The following is a 21036-nucleotide window of genomic DNA, read 5'->3' as shown; positions in this document are numbered from 1 at the left end:
ATATACACCGGTTCTGTTTTCCTGGTTGGCCCATTGGCCTTCCAGCCCCCTTTTCACCCTATATGTCTTCCCTGTGGAAAGTTCTCCCTTCCCGCTTCTCCCATTGGCTTTTGTTCCCTTGCTCCTCCCTCGCTACTCCCTTACTGGCTCCCCTACCTTAACCCTGCCTATGCTCCACCCCTGTATTCCCCGACCATTGGGCCCTCGTGTTTTCTCTGCCCCTATCCGGTCCCATATTTAAATCTTGGACCGTTTGTTGTTCCTTTATCTTCATCCCTGGATCCCTTCGCCTGTGTGGCAGTGAAGTACCTTGTGGAACCGCACACGAAGCCCCTTCCCTGCTCCTTGTCGTCGGCCTCTTTGTGGATTATAAGCTATCCAGTGTGTGTGTGAGTGCGTGAGAAGTGGCCTGCCGAGTGGCTCCCTTTGTTGGAGGCGCTTCCAGAAGGTTGTGGCACCTCACCATCCACCCTCGCCACAACACATAATGTAAGTACAGAGAGTGAAGTCCTGCTCCCCCTCTCCAGCTGAACAGGACTGAAATGCCCAGGTGATCACTCACACACCCTCACTCCTTGGACTCACCAGAACACCTTCGTTCACAAATCACCACGGCCCCTCGGTCCATCTAATGCCCATGCCTGAACACTGACCCTCCTATGCATGTATGTGTGTCTCCTCCTGCTCACTAGCTAGTCCAGTTTAAATCTGATAGCAGATTACACATCCACAGGATTAAATTCAGTGGGGCAGGATATTTAGGTGAGAAAGAAAAGCTAGAAACAAGCTTCATAAAAAGGTAGGACTAGTTGCTGGTTGCAGAGAGTTCAGTAAGACAAATGTACTGAATGCTGCCAGCTCCCATGTGCACCCCCCCTAGGTCTCATTTTCCCATGTGTCTTACTAGATCCTCCCTGATCCTTCATTTCCCTGTCTTTAGCCAGTTCTATGAACATCCCATAGAAAGTTTTGCAGACTCCTGCTGATATCCCATAAGAAGTTTTGCACAGTCCTATACACTCCCTCAAATATCTTGTGGTACTCATGATAATCATATTTTCCCATTCTTACCAGAGACAAAGCTCAGGTTAACCCTCCTCAGGGTGTCTGCCTGGGCAGCTCTTTACTGTCCTCAAGTCTTCTTCTCACTCTTGTCTTTGTTACCACCTGCTTATTCAGCAATTTTGTGCACCTCTGTGTGTTTAATAGATCATTTCCCCTCTTGTTTCTAATATCTTCTATACTGCAAAAACATAATGAACCAAAAGCTTTCACATTCCACATACCCTTACAAGAGACTGTCTGTAGCACAGCAAAGTTTGTCATAAAGTTCAGAGGAAAATGGCTTTTAGAAATTACTAGCTACTGTAGTGTTAGTTAAGAAGTTTCATCAGTTATCTGGCTGCACCACCAAAAGCCTTTGAGTTTGGGGTTTTGAGTGTTCTAGTTTTTTGGGAGTTTTGGTTTTTGGGAGTTTTTTTGGGGTTTTTCTTTTAAAGTGAGGATTTTATTGACGAACTAACAAACCACTTGCATCTTCAGTAGCCTGCCTACCAGCAGTGTCATTGTGGAAGTGAGCCTGAGGTGGAATGTGGAGGTTGTTTAAACATTACCTTTGTTAATGTAACTTGCTTTGTCCAAAGACAGGAAACAGAATTTGAAACGGGGAACTTCTTTTTCTGAAATACAAGCCCTTGTTTGCTGCTGGACAGGATACAGGTTTTTGGGTACAGTTCTGATCTGGCAAAACAGTTCCTGTGTCTTTACCAAGAGTATTAATACCTTGTGGGTAAATAGTATTTATGAAAACAGGTGTCACTGAAGAAGACCTTCTTTCTCTGTATCCAAAATTGGAGGAGAGCTTCATGCTGAACTTCCCAAGCCTGTGCAGTGGTGAACCAGGCATCACAGGAAACGAGGCTTCACCAGGCACACTGCACACAAAATGTGCTCCAGCAGAAAATTAGCTCTCTGCAGAGCAGACTATTTCTTGGCATAAATGAGTTCAGCTCTGGTTTTGAGTGCTAGGTAGTGTAGTAGTAGAATTAAATACCAAAATTGCTGTGACATGGATTACTTGAAGTGAAATCTGTTCTTTATCAAAGGAGCTTTGATGTAGGCCTAGTAACAAGGATTTCCCTTAATAGCTGGCACTTGTCAAATGCTTGTAGCTTGTTGAGAAAATAGCTTCTGATTCTCCCAAAGTTGTCCTGTGTCAGACCTTTTTAATCTGAATGTGTTGCTTTGGGCAAATGTGCTCAGTGGTTATCTGCAGTAAGTCATAGCACCGTGCTTAAATATGAGAAATTAACTGATTTACAAAATATGAAAAGGGTAAGGTTTTCAGTTTCAACATTTCAAAAAAACCTATAATAAACACAGGCCATAAAACATTGTTGGAGTGTATCTGAAAATATTTTCCTAGGTGTTTTTTATTAATTTTTCTGAGGTATGTATAGGTCATAGAAGAAGATCCAGAAGCATTTCCTACTAAATTATATTTGTCAGAATGTATATTATTCATTGCTGGCCCCTCCTTTCATTGCCTTAGAGCTGGTTTTGAGCTTTTGAATTTTAGTCTTCATCATGTACATTCTTCTTTTACAGTGCCTATTTTTCTGATCTTTTATGGGAATAAATCAGAACAATAGCCATGGCTGTGGCAAGTTCTGTTTTTCCTTCGTGGGTTGGTATGATCTCAGCAGATGAGAATTTTGTGAGTGACAAAGCTTTCTGATTTTCTGGCTCTACTATTACCATATTCTTTAGTTAGAAAATTATTTCTGGCTTAAATACCATAATGACCCATCACTGTATGTCCCACATTAACTACCTTTTAAACTGTGTATCATAGGAAGCACACATTTAATGTAGAGATCAGCATCTTTAGTTTCACAAGGGTCAGAAATAAAATAGAATATCAATGCAGGTTTTAAGTGACTGCTTATAGTATCACATATTTTGAGAATGCTCTGGAGAACAAAGATTTTGCAGGCAACTTTACCTTTCTTACTAGAGCTGAAAGAAATTATAGGAATGAAAATAATCAGTGGGATTCTTGACAGTTTCTCAAATGTTAAACCAGCTTTGCTCTCTTTTTTGACCTTGAGCTAAATTCTCATGAATGATGAACAGAATCAGATCTTATCCAATTTAACTAAATTTTCTGAATAGATACACATCTCTGATGCACATAATTTAGTTTATGCAGCACTTTTGCTTGGTGCAGCTCTAAGATGTACATGTTAAACAACTGGCTTCATGCTCCTGCAAGGACACACAAGGACATTGTTTTGGAGCAGCCTTCCCTCCCTGCACTATTCCTCAAGATCTGCACCAGTTAGCCATTCTGCACCACGTGTGACATGCTGCAGTACAGCTCCCTCCGTACTCACAGGGCCTGTAGAAGCCCTTGAAGGATGTGAAAGTGCCATAATGTAGAAAAATAGGCTGTCTTAATGGAATACCAGGACGGGAATTGTAACTTCAATATGTGAATTGTGAAGAACACAGGAGAGAGGAAGGTACCTTGCCAAAGCCTGACTATCTTATACCTTATGTGCGAGGTAGGTAGAGGGGAAGAACAGAGTGATGCTTTACACCTCATCTCCTATTATACCTGTTGCTTCATTTGAGCAGAACATCCCTCTTCCCCTTTTCCTATTTCTGATAGAAAGGAAATATAAGTCCATTTTAGTTCTCTTAAGCACCTGCATGGTCTTACCTTGGAGATGACAGGAAGCTCAGAAGACATAAAACATTTTGGATTTTTGGTATGCTTATTTCCATTTCCTCAGTTCTTGTTCTCCTTAGAGAAGGTTGTTATATTCATCATGAGATGGCTTGTGTGTCATCAAGAATCAGAAGGTTCAATTAAATAATTGACTGATTGATTAATTAATTGATTATGAAGAGAAGGCTAAACAAATTGACATCAAAAGAAAAATTATGTGGGAAGCCTACCTCCAACAAGAAATTAACTTATGGCCAAAATTCTAATATATGTCAGAGAACTGACTTCAGTTGCCTGAGATACTTGTCATGGGTTAGCAAGCATGGTCCCGGCAGTGATGTTCTTGCAAAGGGGTGCTTACAGCTTCCTCTGTGACCTGACCTGACAGAACCTATCAGCTGGCCAGTTTGAATATGGACAATTCTTTAAGCCACTTAAAGTTGTGACCGCCTCTGTGATGCACACTTAAGAATAAACAAACCCCCCCCCCCAGCTCTGTCTCATTTCCAGTGCTGGGACAGGTGGCTGTGGGCCCCGTGCGGGGTCCAGTGGGCCTGGCCCAGGCCCTGCTCAGGCCAGGCCGGGCCGGGCCACGGCCATCCTGGAGCCATGGACCTGTTCCACCCGCGGAACACCCCCCATACCCCTGCTGTGGGCAGCAGGAGCAGCCCGGCCTCCCCCCCTCTCCAGTGCGGCCAAGATTCAGCTGAAGCTGCCCTGCTGTCTGGCACAGATCGTGTGACCAACAGCGATAAGCCACATTCCAGCTGCAAGGCCTGGGTGAGATTAACCCTTTTAGTGCTGTGAAGAGCTGAAAACCTGAGGGAAGAAAAAGAGGAGATGCTTAAAGCTGAAATTCTGTTGTAAAGCTATGATGCATCAGAGTACCCGTTGTAATTTCATGAAGGCATGGGGGGTGGAGTGTTCAACTTGTACTTGTGAGCAAAAGCACCTGTGCTGAGATAGGCAGATGCTGATACAGCTGTAATTTCATAAGAAGTTTGAACAGGGAGAGATGGAAGCAATGAGGACTTTTGCTCCAAATGGGAAAGGAGAAAACCTCAGTTCCTAGATGCTCCCAGAGACAGTCCTAGAGATGAAGATGAGGAGGACCCTTTGCTCCCAAGGAAGGAGAAGGGCCTCTGTTCTTAGAGATGAAATGCCCCCAGAGACGGGTGAAGAGAACTTTTGTTTCTGAATGGCTCAACCTTAAAATTTTACTCCAGTAATGTCAAGAGTGGACCCTCGAAAGCAGTTGTGGGAAAAGCTACAAGTCAGGGAAGGGACTCACATGCGAGCAGAGAACCAACCTGGGTGGCTGTCTCGTTGTGATAATGTGTTCATAGCATGAGCAGGAGAGACTCCTCTTCCTAAATGGACTGAACAAGGTTATTATGGAAGTGATAAACGGACTGAACATCTCAAGGGTTGTCTTTTCACATTGTCACTGGGAGAAGGGAGAAAGGTGGGGGGAGGAGAAGTATTCTGAAGGTGTGGCATGATTTTTCTTTTCTTCTTTTAGGTCTGTTAATAAACTTCTTTATATTCTATCAAGTTTGGTGCCTGCTTTGCATTTCTCCTAATTCTTATCTCACAGAAGGTAAACAGTAATGAGTATTTTGGGCTAAACCACTACTATGTATCTTTTCACCAATTTCAGGGAGAAATCAGTTTACTGGGAAGAGAGAAGTCGAAGTTTTACAGTGTGGTAAAATCATACATACTCCCTACACTTACATAATTTTCTAACTTGATACTCTTAGGAAGTTACCTCTGCTTAAACAAGGTATTCGTCTTTGATTTACAGGCCAAAATTAGTGCTTAAAATGTCTGAGTTTGTTTTATCAAATGTATTTTCAATTAGGCAATTTTAGCATTAATGCTTTTGTCATTTTTTTGTTCTTGTTAGCTGTATGCTAATGGGTTTGAGGTGATGTAGTAAATGATCCATTGATAATAAAAAATAGCTATAAACACCTGAAACATAAAAGCTAATAAGAATATAAGGTAACTAGAAACACTTATTGGAAAACATTTATTGAAAAAAGCAGAGAAAAAATGTTGAGTGGTGAAAAAGAACCCAAACTTTCCCAAGGAAAGAGCTAATGTTTTTTAATATTTCCTTCACATGCAGAAATACCTTATTATGCTACTGCCTATTTTTTTTTTAATATAATGCTTGTACTTTTAGTCCAGTAAATGCTAAAAGGTTGCCTGTGTAACAGCATGGCTGAAACCTTCCATGGCCTCTGAAACCTCCATTCTTACAGAAAAGAAATTGAATTTCCCAAGTTTATAGTCTGGTCCCATAGTTTCTTATTGCATTTGATGTTTGTCCCTGGTGGTTTCTATGCTGTTGCAGCTCCCACTTTTACAGTTTTTCTATCACTCCTGCACCTTACTATTTTCGATTTTCTACTTCAAATAGAAAAAAAAAACCAACAATTTCACTTCGATTCTCTTGAAGAAAATTAGAAAAAAAATGTGGAATAGACCTCACATTGGTATCAATAACTTCTAAAATCACAACTAGCCTCATGAGAAATAGTAGTAATTAAAAATCCATCTGCACAAAATGCCTATGCATTTATGTAGCCTGATCTTAAATTTTCCCATTGAGCTCCACTGTGAAAAGTAGTAAACATGGGATGAATACCTAACACTTCAGAAGATGATTATCAGTGAAACAGAATGTTGTAGATGCTGTAGAAATAAGTACGCAAAGGTACTGACTCCAGTTAGTTGCAGGTAGTGATCAGTGATATCTGAACAAATTTGGAACGGAGTGCTGTCTCATTTATCAGGGAGAACCTTCCTTAACATTGGTGGGTATGCCCAGGGATATTTCATTTCCTTGAGTCTTAAATTGCTGTGGTCAGCAGGACACAAATAGCTGGGACTCCTGAGTTACACAAAGCTTATACACAAGGCTGGAGTTGGAATTTGGAATTGCCTGCACATGGCAGACAGTGCTGCTGAACATAACTGCAGTTACAGGTTCTATACCGTTACGCAGGCATGCACCTGGCAAAACTGCATCTGCTGGTGAGACATGAGGGTCCCTGTTTCATCTTCTTCTGGACCCCTTTTTTGCGGGGAGGAAACAAAGGAAAGAAAAGAATGATCGTTGAAGACATTTTGTCTGTTCCATGGCTTTGGAAATGTTATTCACAGGTCTTCTTGCCATGCTTCTGTTTTCTCCCCATCCTGGGGGATGAGAGCTGAGTAGTTGTTTGGCTGTTGGCCAGGGTCAACCCACCACAGACAGATACCTTCACAGATACACAGAGGGACCTCTTGTCATTAGGATTTTCACTCTCCCAGAGGGATATGAGAGTGGTTTGTAAATGAGAGGCTCCTATCAAAAGGTGTCCTGTGCATAAGAAGGGGATTTCAAAAGGAGCAGAGGCCATGCCAAGCACAGAATTATGAAAAATTAGCTTTTTACTTGAACCTAAGGATTAAGTACGGTCTTAAATTCACTATATTCCTCCCAAATACAAGCCTTACTTTACACAGAAAATGTGTTAGATTCTTAATTCATTTGTAAGCAGTGCACTGGCCTGCTGAGGCAGCGTAGGTATGTTCCCTTTGGTGGCACACCGAAAAAGGTCACCAGTGTATTCATGTAGAGATGTGCCACGTGCCTGTGTTTCCCTGTGTATGAAAGCTTAAGCCTGAATACCTCACCCTTTCAAAATACTGAGATTTTCTGAACTTGAAACTTCCGTAAACTGCAAGATATTACAAGGCAATTTTGTGTTAGGAGAATCTTTTGCCACTGAGTTTTGGAGATTATTTTACTGGAAACAATTATTTTTTTAACATAATTAATGTAGTTAATTAAATAACTGTAGTTATTTCTGCAAGTTTGTATTTGGGGTGTTGTTGTGTCTCAGTGCAAATAGAGACTGCTATGTGTATCCTGAGTGATTCTTCCCTATTCCTCTGCACTTTGTGATAATGAAATTAAAGTATTCATTATGCTTAGAAATACTTGGAATTGCTGAGAGGGCAGGGAAGAAAAACACAGAATTCAGACATGACCCATTTACCAAGTGGTAACAAGTCATTGCAGGCTAGCCCGTCTCTGGTGCATGGTCTTAGCCTGCAGCATACACAAAGGAAACTCAAGTTGGTTTAGCCCTTAAGGTAAAGTCAGTCTGACTATTTGGAAGGGATTATATCTTTGAACCCTAATCAGATAATTTCTATTTAGCAACTCTGGTTCTGCTCATAGCCCTGATATGGTGCAGAGGTGCTCTGGGGGATATGACATATCTCAGTATCACCAAGGTTTTAACTTAAACAGGACTGGGGAATTAAAGGGTTTTGGTTGGTTCCAGCTGTCTTTTGATTTAGAGTATAATTTAAAAATGATTAATGGACACTGTGCACTGGTTGAATGTTCTAAAGTATTTTGTGATGAAAGTCTTCTGTTTTGTGGTTTTCCTGAGGAGCTTGGGCAATGTTTATAAAATTCTTCACACTGACATCCTTTTGTGGCCTCCTTTTCAAGAATTCAGAATTTTCAGTGGTGAAATTTTTTATGGCCTCTTGCCCCCAGTGATTTGGTGAGCTTTAGAAAGTAGAAAGTTGATATTTGTTTTTCATTTTTCATGTTAATCCTAATTAACAAAATTGACTCAATTATTCTGGCAGTGCGTTAAGTAGTGAGCCCTATGCCAGTCCCTTGAATAGGGCTATTTTGGGTGCCCACAGCAGTATCTTTGAACATGGTGATGTTCTGTGCTGTAGCTACTTGTTGGGGTTTTTTGGTGGGGTTGGCTTTTTGGGGGGGAAGTAGGTTTGTTTTGTTGGTTTTTTTTTTTAATTACATTGACTTTCTGTTCAAAAACTTCATAGGCCGGAATAATACATCACATTTGTATTATCCCAGGAGTTTTCCTTCTTTTTCAGATGCCTAAGACTTTGCCAGTGGTAAAGCACTGTGCATTTACTGTTGGAAGGTATGTTTTTCTATTTAAATATCCTTCAACAACATCTTTGAAGTATTCCACAGATCTCCAGCAGTCCATGGACGGGAGTTGAAAATCACTTTCCATAGTACTGCTTCCTACTATTTGTTTTCTTTAATTAAAACTATTTGGTCATATTTAGTTAACAAGGGCAAGTGTTGGATTCAGCACCTGGGATGGGACAGCCCTGGCTGTGTGTATAGCCTGGGGTATGAGGGGCTGGAGCAGAGCTGTGGAAAGGGACCTGGGGGTACTGGTCAGTGGAAAGTTGAACATGAGTCAGCAGTGTCCTGGCAGCCAGGAGGGCCAACCCTGACCTGGGAGGCATCAGGACAGCATCACCAGCTGGGCAAGAGAGAGGATTGTCCCTCTCTGCTCTGCACTGAGGTGGTCTCACCTCAAGTCCTGGGTACAGTTTTGGGTGACGCAATGTAAAAAAGATAATTTAACCATTAAAGAGCATTCAAAGAAGGGCAACAAAGATGAAGAACAGCCTTGAGGAGATGCTGTACGAGGAGCAGCTGAGGTCACTTGGTCTGTTCAGCCTGGAGGAGACTGAGGAGAGACCTCATCACAGTTTACAGCTTCCTCAGAGGGGAAGCAGAGGGGCAGGTACAGATCTCTTCACCCTCATGACCAGTGACAGCACTTGAGGAAACTGCATGCAGCTGAGTCAGGGGAGGCTTAGGTTGGATATCAGGAAAAGGTTCTTCACTCAGAGGGTGGTTGAGCACTGGAACAGGCTCCTCAGGGAAGTTGTCACAGCACCAAGCCTGACAGAGCTCAGGGAGCATTTGGACAACACTCTCAGGCACATGGTGTGAGTCTTGGGGATGTCCTATGCAGGGCCAGGAGTTGGACTCGATGATTCGGATGGCTCCTTTCCAACTCAGCAAATTCTATGATTCTATTATATTGTAAATTAAAACTGGATATTCATGTGAACATAACAGCTAAGTGAAACAGTAATATTGAATTAAATAACTTCATTCTCTAGAAGAACTTCAAAAGGCAATGCCAGGGGGAGTGCAACCTTCAGTCATGGAAACTTAAGGGTAGGGTAGGACTCAAATTTTCAACACCTACATGATGGCTGAGCTCACTGGCCACAGTGCACTGCCCTGAAGCTCAGGGTTGTTACTACATCAGCCTCTCTACACACTGCTTGTAGAAAAACACGCTTATCCCACTGCACATGCACTTCAGTCTCTTTGGAGCACAAAGCACATTTGACCTCAGAGATGCTGCAATTCTAAACTTCAATCTCCATTGAAGAGTTTTTTTCCCAATGGAAATATAAAGTGGGATTCATCATACACTGATTTAGACATCAATCACAAAGTGTCCTTAGCAGAGCTGGGTGTCCAGATTTCTTGTTAGAGTCAATGCAGTTCTAGTCAGTGGTATCAGTGGCATTTAGGATATGATTTGCCTTGCTGGGATGATTATTATACTAGATTCTTCGCTTGAATTTGTTCCAGCACCAACGCAAGCAACTGCCAGGGACTATTCTAAGTGATGTTAGAATCATTTTATAGGAACAGGCAAATGCTGGGTCTGTGTCTGCAGGCGAATACAGATACATTTTAATATTGGTGTTGATAAATATGTTCTTCTCCCTTAACTAGAAATTACTGTGAAATACATTGTTGAAAAGATAAATTTTTATGAAATCACATAATTGGCATAGTGTCTGAACAGATTTGGGGGGTTTGGCAGGGCTGCCTTTCACAGCCCGTTAGATTTTTCAGAAGAAATTTGAAGAGTTTGAAATTAAATTTAAAAAAAACACACAAAAAAACCTGTACCTCAAGCAAAACAGAGCAGCAAAGCAAAACCAACTGTTTTAATGCAACACAAACTTGTTCCTGAGAATTGCATGAGAAGTTGATAGTTTGGGGATTTGTGTAAAGTTAAGATTTTGCAGTGATGCCTTGTTATTCATGCTCAGAACAACAGATATTCACATCACTCCTCAGTAATTTGCTTTTTGTAAAGATAATACACAAAGCTTTCAAATCTATTATCTCTTAGAAGTGCATCTCCCTCAACACATGCAGATTTTTTAGGTGCAAATCCTCCCCCAAGAGCAGAGTCTTCTCAGCCATGCTGGGGAGCCCCCACTGCAGCCCAGGGCTGGCCCAGAAACAGGGCTGGGAATTCACGTTACTGTGGCATCAGAACTGCGAGAGGCGGCCATGGAAATGCACAGATGGAGGTTCCTGGGCTGTCAGAAATGGTTTGCCAGGGCAGTGACCCTTCCCCTCCATACAGCACTGGTGAGGTCACACCTCAAATCCTGTGCTCAGTTTTAGGCCCCTCACTACAAGCCCCTCACTACATTGAGAGGCTGGAATGAGTCCAGAGAAGGGCAATGGAGCTGGTGAAGCCTGATGAGGAGCAGCTGAGGGAGCTGGGAGTGTTTAGCCTGGGGAAAAGGAGGCTCAAGTGGGACCTTATTGCTCTCTACAACTGAGAGTGTTGCCCAAACATGTTCTTTCACCTGCTGTGCAAGAGGCCAATCCACACAGAGCTGAAGTATTTGATTTATTTACAGTTCTGTGCAGAAAGGGGCGCTGGGTGGCAAATCCACAAAGCCAGCACAACGACTACCAAAACTTTTCACTATTTATACATTTTAGCAAAGGCACTGTTATAAATGCAATTAGTAAGGTTGGCTTTTGTAAATGGTTAATGAGAGTTTTATGAAAATACATTCATTATTGATGAGTTCGTTGTTGGAATCACCATTAAATGTAATTGGTCGATTGTAAAAGTTCTAGAAATAGATGATGTAATCTTGTTCTAAAAGGGGGGGGGGGGTGGGTTTAACCTACTTTACATAAAGGGATAAACGGGGAACCCCTATTGCACAAATGACAAGCCAATAAGAAGACACTGGAGACAATGAGCCAATGAAAACATCGAAAGAAGGCAGAGTCAGGGAGGAGTTAGGTCAAAACCCCAGGGTTTAAAAACTGTATCCCTTAGCTGAAGGGTGTGTCTCTGGCTGCCCCCTGTCTGCAGTCATCCACTCAGCGCTGTATCCCTCTGTCTTGGTTGGATGATTATTATCATTTGACCCCTATTGTCAGTTAATAAACAATTAAAACTTCAAACCGAGTGAGTAGTTTTTCACAGGCACTAATGTTCATTTGTTAGAAGTTACTTAGTTTTCTTAATTAGTGTTCTGTGTTCTATTGGTTAATGATTCTCTTGCTTCTCATGTTAATTAGTCCACATGCTAAGTCTTTCTCTTCTTTTGAGTTGGTCGGTGTCATGGGTTAGCAAGCATAGTCCCGGAAGTGATGTTCTTGCAAAGGGGTGCCTACAGCTTCCTCTGTGACCTGACCTGACAGAACCTATCAGCTGGCCCATTTGAATATGGACAATTCTTTAAGCCACTTAAAGTTGTGACCGCCTCTGTGATGCACACTTAAGAACAGACAAACCCCCCCCAAAGCTCTGTCCCGTTTCCGTGCTGGGACAGGGGGCTGTGGGCCCCGTGCGGGGGCCGGCGGGCCTGGCTAAGGCCCTACTCGGGCCAGGCCAGGCCAGGCCACGGCCATCCTGGAGCTGATGGGCCCTGTTCCACCTGCAGAACCCCCCCCCTCACCCCCCAGCCCTGCTGTGGGCAGCCAGAGCAGCCCGGCTCCCCCTCTCCAGTGCAGCCAAGATTCAGCTGAAGCTGCCCTGCTGTCCGGCACAGATCGTGTGACCAACAGCGATAAGCCACATTCCAGCTGCAAGGCCTGGGTGAGATTAACCCTTTTAGTGCTGTGAAGAGCTGAAAACCTGAGGGAGAAGAAAGAGGAGATGCTTAAAGCTGAAATTCTGTTGTAAAGCTATGATGCATCAGAGTACCCGTTGTAATTTCATGAAGGCATGGGGGGTGGAGCGTTCAACTTGTACTTGTGAGCAAAAGCACCTGTGCTGAGATAGGCAGATGCTAAAGCAGCTGTAATTTAATGAGAAATTTGAACAGGGAGAGATGGAAGCAATGAGGACTTTTGCTCCAAATGGAAAAGGAGAAAACCTCAGTTCCTAGACGCGTTCCCAGAGATAGTCCTAGAGATGAAGATGAGGAGGACCCTTTGCTCCCAGGGAAGGAGAAGGGCCTCTGTTCTTAGAGATGAAATGCCCCCAGAGACGGGTGAAGAGAACTTTTGTTTCTGAATGGCTCAACCTTAAAATTTTACTCCAGTAATGTCAAGAGTGGACCCTCGAAAGCAGTTGTGGGAAAAGCTACAAGTCAGGGAAGGGACTCACATGCGAGCAGAGAACCAACCTGGGTGGCTGTCTCGTTGTGATAATGTGTTCATAGCATGGGCAAGAGAGACTCCTCTTCCTAAATGGACTGAACAAGGTTATTATGGAAGTGGTAAACAGACTGAACATCTCAAGGGTTGTCTTTTTACATTGTGACTGGGAGAAGGGAGGAAGGTGGGGGGAGGAGAAGTATTCTGAAGGTGTGGTATGATTTTTCTTTTCTTCTTTTAGGTCTGTTAATAAACTTCTTTATATTCTATCAAGTTTGGTGCCTGCTTTGCATTTCTCCTAATTCTTATCTCACAGAAGGTAAACAGTAATGAGTATTTTGGACCAAACGACAACACTAAAATGGTGTTTCTGCCCGGTTACAAACCAAACCCACTACAGTTGGTGTCTTGAGTTGGTGGTCATGATTTCCTACTGCTAGAATTGCCTTTCACCCCATTGCAGCTGATTCAGCACAGTTGCTGTGTTGTCCTTATTAGTTTCTTCCTTGGGGGTTCTGCCAAATGTCCTTGTGGCCCATAAATTCTGCATTCTTTTTGTCCACTGTCAGTAGTACATTCTTCTTCCCGAGCTCCTTGTTAACCTCCTAGGTCTGAGATCATTCAAGCATGTCCATCACTAAACCTTAACAAGGCAACAAGGAATTTTTCTTTCTAATGCCTGGACATCACTTAGACTTTATCAGCTGCTATTTGATTCACAGATTAAGTCTCCTTTCTTGTTGATTAGGCTTGAAAGTATACAAAGATCAAACATCAAAGAACATCCTTTCTCAAAAAAATTTTTACATACTCCACATTTTGGAACCAAAGAAGGTTGTAGCCAGGTAGAGGTTGGCCGCGTCTCCCAGGCAAAACAGGATGACAGGAACAGAGGACGTGGCCTCAGGCTGTACCAGAGGAGGTTTAGGTTGGACATGAGGAAAAATTTCTTCACAAGAAAGGGTGATTAAGCACTGGAACAGGCTACTCAGGGATTGGAGTCACCATCGCTGGAAGCGTTCAAGAAACGGCTGGATGTGGCACTTAGTGTTATAAATAAGTTTTAGTTTTCTATAATTAATTAATTAAGTTGGTAAATATTTTAATGGTGGGAGTTGGGTTGGTTGATGTTTTCTGTGTTAGTTATCTTGTTAGACCAAGTTGTGGACAGTGTACTGGGTGCAATACCTGCATGTAACCATCGGGTGGCGGACTCAATACCATAGGGAAGTTTTCCAGATTGTTCCAACAGGTAAGAGTGATGTCACCAAGAACATGGATTGGACGTAGCATGAATCAATCGCTGGAGGTTCTCAGAAAATGATTGGTGAAAAAGGCATCGTTGAAATGGACGAATGACAGCAGGAGAAACAAGCCAATAGCGTGAAGGATCCAAAATGGACCAATAGACTTAAAGAACTGGGTATCAAGACTGATTTGGGGCTCAGTATCTGGTTGTCTGCCTATTCGCAGTGGTGAGGGGGAGCGCTCAGTGTTGCGTGTGCGCCGCTTTGAGTCTCTGCCTTGCTGTTGGGGTTCGCGAGCTTAACCTCGGTACCCGTCCTTAGTTGCTGTTTAATAAAGTGGTTGTTCTTCGCAGTAAGGAGTGAGTGGTGCTGCTTGCCTCACCTACATCACCCTTCCTGTCACTTAGTGCCATGGTGTAGGTGACAAGGTGGTGTTCGGTCATAGGTTGGACTCGATGGTCTTGGAGGTTTTTTCAAACGTGAATGGTTCTGTGATTCTGTGGAGAGGAGTGCTGGCAGGGAAGGCTGTCTCGGCCCGTCCCACGCTGGATGAGCTGGGACAAGGCACAGCCTCTGCAGACACCCCCGGGCCCGCGGGACCGAGCCAGGCCCGGAGTCCTGAGGCGGCACCGCCGCAATGCCGGACCTCGCGCGCCCCCCGCCACGTTCCCGCCCGGGGCCCTTTTCCCGCGCACCTCCCCGGCCGCGCCGCTGCTTCCGGTGGCGCACGTTTCCCTTTCCGGCTGTGCGGGAGCAGTGATGGCGTCGCGCAAGGAAGGTTCGGGCGCTGCCGGCGGCGGCTTCGGCGCCGCCAAGGGCAAAGGCAAAGCCGCCGCCGCGGGGGACTCGGCCGTCAAGCAAGTGCAGATCGACGGGCTGGTGAGCGGAGGGCCCGGGGCCTCCGCGGGCGGGGGCCGGGCGGGGTGACCGCGTGGAGCCGCCGGCGGGGCCCGTCCGTGGGGTGGTGCCGTGGCGGAGCCCGTGTCCTGCCGGGACCGGTGCTTACCGACGAGCAGGAACGGCTTCATACCCCTGCCGAGCTTCCCGGCTGTGGCCAAGCTCCCCTATGCTCGATCCTGGTCAGGGGGAGCGGCTCCTGCCCTGTGCAAGCAGAGGCCGGGCCAGGGCAGAGTAAATTGCCTTTAAATGTTCCGTTTCGTCTTTCAGCTCCGCCACTCCTGTGCCCGGAGTTGCTATTTTCAGGTTTCATACCTTATGCTCATACCATATACCCAGAAAGTTTCGCAGGTGTAAGAGCAGACAAGCATGGTGGGTTTTCCCTCACCCGTTGTGCTTTTTTCTTTCTCTGTCGCGGCTGCCAGGGGCTACTGCGTTTGCTTAATGAGAAATAAAATAAACGGACGGGTTGAAGGGACTTAGCAGAGATCAGAGCCATCCTAATACAGACAATATATGCAGGCCTAAAGTGAAAGAGCCTCTATTAAAGTTGGTTCCAGCTTTGTTGCTGGATCTTTTTCTGTTGGTTTGTGTCTTACAGAGTTGGTAATAACTATTAATGATGCAAGAAAAAAGAGTTACTTTTTAAGGATAGAAGCATTGTTACTTCATTATGTTTGTCAAGTGTCAACAGAACACTGTATAGCAGAAGTGTGAAGGAGAGAGTTGGTACCCTGGTTATGAGAAAGAACATCATGGTTTTGAGACAAGCTTTGAAGCCTGCTTGACATTAATAGTGGTAGTCCTCAGTCATTACCCTGGAGTTACACAGGATAGTAAATATATGGGAAGCGAAAGAATCATGTATTTGTGCATAGTAGGTCTTGTGAAAGAGAAAATTTGAATCACATTTTTTCTGCCTTGTTCCATCCAGCTGTCTGTGTGTCTTGGCTTTGGCGTTTTCAAGGAGTGGTGAAAACCCATCAATTGTGAAATATTCTTAAAAACCCAGCAGTGGATAGCAGGCTGCTCCTGCAGCAGGCTGGTGCCATACACTTTGATAGCAGCTGGTACATTTTATTTACTTTGCTTCTCATTTTTCAATGTCCGGCACTTGAGCTGCTTTGTGAGCTGCTGTTGATTCAGATCAACTGTGAGTGGCCCTGATGGTCTGCTTCTGACAGTCCAGCAAATGCTTATGATTTTTTTTGTTTCATGCCTTTTTTTTCCTTCTTCTTGTGTTTTCTTCTGGTACAGCTCAGTGGTACCTCTCACATGGAGTCAGTACACAGAGGGAGGTGATTTACTGAAAACCGTGAAAGCTTTCAACTTTCCACCTCCTCAAGATATCTCTTAGACCAAGTGTTCTCAGGACATTAGCACTGGTTCGTAAACTTCCATGACATCTGTGATGGAGAGAAATGTTGGCATAAATTTGCTTGCTTTGTAAACAAAGTGGCTCCTGTTACAAGTCCTTCAAATGCCTCACTGAAATTCTCCTGATGTGTTTCTAATACCTCACTGATTTAAATGTGTTCTCTGTGCTCTCACAAAGCAACAAGACTTCATCAGTCATCTTGATGATGACCAGGGTGATTACATGCCAAGAATTCTGAATTCTGGTGGGCATCAGGGAAGTTGGTGATCTCTTTTTCTTCACTGGTTTCTCACCTCTTGGCACTGGCACGATTAATCTTTCAAATGGGGCTGCTTTGAAAGCAAAGGCATGTTTAGGTAGGTTGCTTTTGGGTCTGTGAGTGCAAAATAGAAGATGCATCAGTCATCTCTGTATGTGAGAAAGTGAAAGTGTGTTTAGAAAGCTTGGTATTTCAGAGGAATAGTAAAGTGAAAAAAACCCCAGTATTTGTGACAAAGAGAGAAGTTCTAAATGTCAGGATGTTTCCTTAAAGCATAATATGTAAATATGCAGCAATATCTACTTTTCAGGTCTCCTTTTCAAATCTGGTACAGATAGAGTGTCCTGTAGTTAACTTCTTTCTTATTTTAATGTTTAATTTCTTAATGAATAAACTTACATTGAAAATGGATTCCAGTGTATGTGGTCTAGGTTTTCTAAGAAATTATAAAATGCAGGGTAAAAAATAATTTTCTAGAAGCTTAAATTTATGATGTGCTTTTTCTTTCAGATGAGGTGTAAGAATGTATGTATTTGTTTTTGGCCATCATGACAAAAAGATCAGATTATTAATGCCATATCCTACATCCTGTTGTCTTTGCTTCCTGTTGTAGAAATTTGAGTAGAGATTCCATCATGTTTTCTCCAGTCAAGTAGTGCGAAGAAAGTTTGTGTTCATGGTAGTGAACAGGTTTGGGAAAGAGTGACTGGTGGAAAAGAACCTGGGGGTGCTGGTTGACATCAACTGAACATGAGCCAGTGTGTGCCCAGGTGTCCAGAAAGACCAGTGGCATCCTGGCCTTTATCAGAAATAGTGTGGCCAGCAAGAGAGGACAATGATTGTTCCCCTGTACGCGGCACTTGTGAGGCTGCACCTCTAATCCCTTGTTCAGATTTGGGCCCTTCCCTACAGGAAAGACATTGAGGGGCTGGAGTGTGTCCTCTGGACAACTGTCCTCCTGGGCTGGTAGATGGTGTCAGGGAGCAGGATGGTCCCTCTGTTACTCCGGAGGAAGTAGTCAGACCTGCTGAGCCGCTTGGATGTTCATAAATCTGTGGGACCAGATGGGATCTATCCCAGGGTGATGAGGCAGCTGGCAGATGAGCTTGTGAAGCTGCTCTCCATCGTTCACCAACAGTCCTGGCTCACTGGTGAGGTTCCAGATACTGGAAGCTGGCCAATGTGATGCCCATTCACAAGAAAGGTAAGGAGGAGGATGCTGGAAATTACAGGCCAGTCTGACCTCAGTACCTGGTAAGGTAATGGAGCAGTTTATATTGAGTGCCATCACACAGCAGCTCAGGATGGCCAGGGGATCTGACCCAGCCAGCATGGGTTTAGGAGGGGTAGGTCATGTTTGACCAATATGACCTCCTTTTATGACCAGGTGACCCGCCTGGTGGATGCGGGAAAGGCTGTGGATGTTGTCTGTTTGGACTGCAGCAAGGCCTTTGACACTGTCTCCTACAGTAAACTCCTGGAAAAGCTGGCAGCCCATGGCTTGGACAGGAGCACTCTTCGCTGGGTTAAAAACTGGCGGGATGGCCGGGCCCAGGGAGTGATGGTGAATGGTGCTGCATCCAGCTGGCAGCCAGTCAGTAGTGGTGTCCCTCAGGGGTCTGTGCTGGGACCAGCTTTGTTTAATATTTTTATTGACAACATGGATGAGGGTATTCAGTCTACTATTAGTAAATTTGCAGATTACACTAAGCTGGGAGCGTGTGTCGATCTGTTGGAAGGAAGGAAGGCTCTGCAAAGAGACCTGGAATGGTTGGATGGATGGGAAGAGTCCAAAAAGATGAAGTTGAACAAGTCCAAGTGCTGAGTCCTGCATTTTGGCCACAATAACCCCCTGCAACACTATAGGCTGGGGACAGTGTGGCTGGACAGTGCCCAGGCAGAAGGGGACTTGGGGGTGCTGGTTGACAGCTGATTGAACATGAGCCAGCAGTGTGCCCTGGTGGCCAAGAAGGCCAGCGGCATCCTGGCCTGTATCAAAAGCAGTGTGGCCAGCAGGACCATTCTTCCCTTGTACTCAGCACTGGTGAGGCTGCACCTCGAGTACTGGGTCCAGTTCTGGGCCCCTCAATTTAGGAAGGACGTTGAGATGCTTGAGTGTGTCCAGAGGAGGGCTGGACACACAAGGCTGGTGAGGGGCTTGGAACACAAGCCCTATGAGGAACGATTGAGGGAGCTGGGGTTGTTTAAGCCTGGAGAAAAGACTCAGGTGACCTTACTGCTCTACAACTTCCTGAAAGGTGGTTGTAGTCAGGTGGGGGTTGGTCTCTTTCTCCAGGCGACAACTGACAGAACGAGGGGTTACAGTCTCAAGCTGTGCCAAGGAAAATTTAGGTTGGATGTTAGGAAAAGGTTTTTTACTGAAAGTGATGAAGTTCTGGAATCGTCTGCCCAGGAAGGTAGTGGAGTCACCATCCCTGGATGTGTTTAAAAAAAGATTGGATGTGACACTCAGTGCCATGGTTTGTCATGAGGTGGTGGTAGGGCATGGGTTGGACTCAGTGATCTTGAAGGTCTCTTCCAACCTGGTGGTTCTGTGAAAAGTTCTGTGAAAAATACAGAGAAGGGCAACAAAGCTGGGGAAGGGTCTGGAGCACAAGTCAGATGAGGGGCAGCTGAGGGAGCTGGGGGTGTTTAGTGTGGAGAAAAGGAGGCTCAGGGGAGACCTTATCACTCTCTACAATGCCTTGAACGGAGGCTGTAGCAAAGTGGGGGTTGGTCTCTTCTCCAAGGTAACAAGTGATAGGACAGGAGGAAATCGCCTCAGGTTGCTACAAGGGAGGTTTAGAGTGGCTATTAGGAAAAATTTCTTTACCAAAAGGGTGGTTAGATGTTGGAACAGGCTGCCCAGGGAAGTGGTGGAATCATCATTCCTCAAAAGTGTTCGAAAAAGCGTGGCTGTGACACTTAAGGATATAGTTTAATGGTAAATATCGTAGTGGGGTTGGGTTGATGGTGGGACTTGATGATCTTAGAGGTCTTTTCCAATCTAAACAATTCTCTGATTCTCTGATTATCACAAGCTGTCTGAAATAATTGTAAAGCAGTGCCATAATTTGCTTACTGCTTTTTTTTTTTCGCAAGAGGTGTTGGTGAACTCAGGTTTGTTGTATTCAAGAAATTCTTCAATGGGACCAAATTTTTTGTAATTCAGCTGCTGAAATTAATGAGATTTGGTTCACTGATATTATGGCCTTTTCAGTAAGGTGCAATATATTTCAAACTATAAGCTGATGGATTTTAGGACGTAAGAAATAATTATTCCTTTGAATTGAGAGAAATTTTTAGGTTAACTGAAGATTCTAAATTTCCATCAAATATTGGAGACTTTTCTAAAGTGCTTTCCTAGTGAAACTTCTAACTGTATTCCACTGTCTAAAATTGCAGTTATGGAGGGCTTCCTTGGCATATTAATGCATTTCTCATAATTTTAGTAGTTATATCAGCCAACATAGAAAACTGTGAAGGCAGAAGTGAACTGGTGTATCATTCAAAGGCTTAAGATCTGGTATGGTAAGTAGCATTTTTACAAGATGAGCATCAAAGTCTTTGTAATTCTGAAATTGAACTAATATCCAAAACCAGATACTCCATGTGGTGGATTGTGGGTTGTGTCAGATCACTAGTATGTAGACAATGGATATGTGGAAACTTCCTTTGGGAAAATAACAGCTGTGGGGTGGGAGATGAGGAACTCTTAGCAAGGCAAGTGTGCTGCTAGGCCAGATAAGTGTTTTTATTAATCACATTTGCCTTCAGAGTAGTTACGAAGCACTGTGTTGTTGCTGGGAAGGCGTTTCATTCTCTGCAAATCTTTTGCATGAGGTTATTCTAGGAAGGAAGGTAAAAGTAAAGGAAAACAATTCTTCATCTAACTAAATTCTTAAGTGTGGGGTATGCCCAGCCCCTGCCCTGGAGGGATGTCTGCTGAGATTGCACAGTCCCCAGCAGGACTCCCTGGGAAGGCAGCTAACCTTTTTACTCAAGGCGAGAAAAGACAGACCCAGAATCCTCTGGGAGACCCTATGCAGATCCTTTGTAATCCATTGGCCTTTACCCTCTGAGACCCATCCCTTGTATCCCTATAAAAGCTGCCCTCTGCCCCTGCGAGAGGAGAGCTCTCGTCCCTGGCTTTCCCCTTCGTCGGAGGGGACCAAGAATAATGCTGCCTTTCGTGTGGAGCCACATGAGCCTCTCTCCTCTCTGTGGTCTGGCTTGGCCTGGAGGTGCCCTGCAGAGCTGAGCTGGAATCACGAGCTGATAATC

At 44.2% G+C, this 21036-nt stretch overlaps 1 protein-coding gene across 2 annotated transcripts in view; it reads left to right on the top strand.

The window, feature by feature from the left end:
* Positions 1-14948: 14948 nt before the first annotated feature.
* Positions 14949-21036, top strand: part of EIF3H (eukaryotic translation initiation factor 3 subunit H) — a 97337-nt gene continuing 91249 nt past the window's right edge. For both annotated transcript variants that reach the window (XM_069005366.1, XM_069005365.1), the window contains exon 1: positions 14949-15097. In XM_069005366.1, coding sequence (XP_068861467.1) covers positions 14978-15097 — 120 coding nt within the window. In that variant the 5' untranslated portion in view covers positions 14949-14977. The remainder of the gene's footprint in view (positions 15098-21036) is intronic.

Source organism: Aphelocoma coerulescens, chromosome 2 (genome assembly GCF_041296385.1).
Source record: "Aphelocoma coerulescens isolate FSJ_1873_10779 chromosome 2, UR_Acoe_1.0, whole genome shotgun sequence".
In the NCBI taxonomy this organism is placed as follows: Eukaryota; Metazoa; Chordata; class Aves; order Passeriformes; family Corvidae; genus Aphelocoma; species Aphelocoma coerulescens.
The sequence above is the reverse complement of the archived record's forward strand: the minus strand, read 5'-3'. Positions and strand labels throughout refer to the sequence as shown.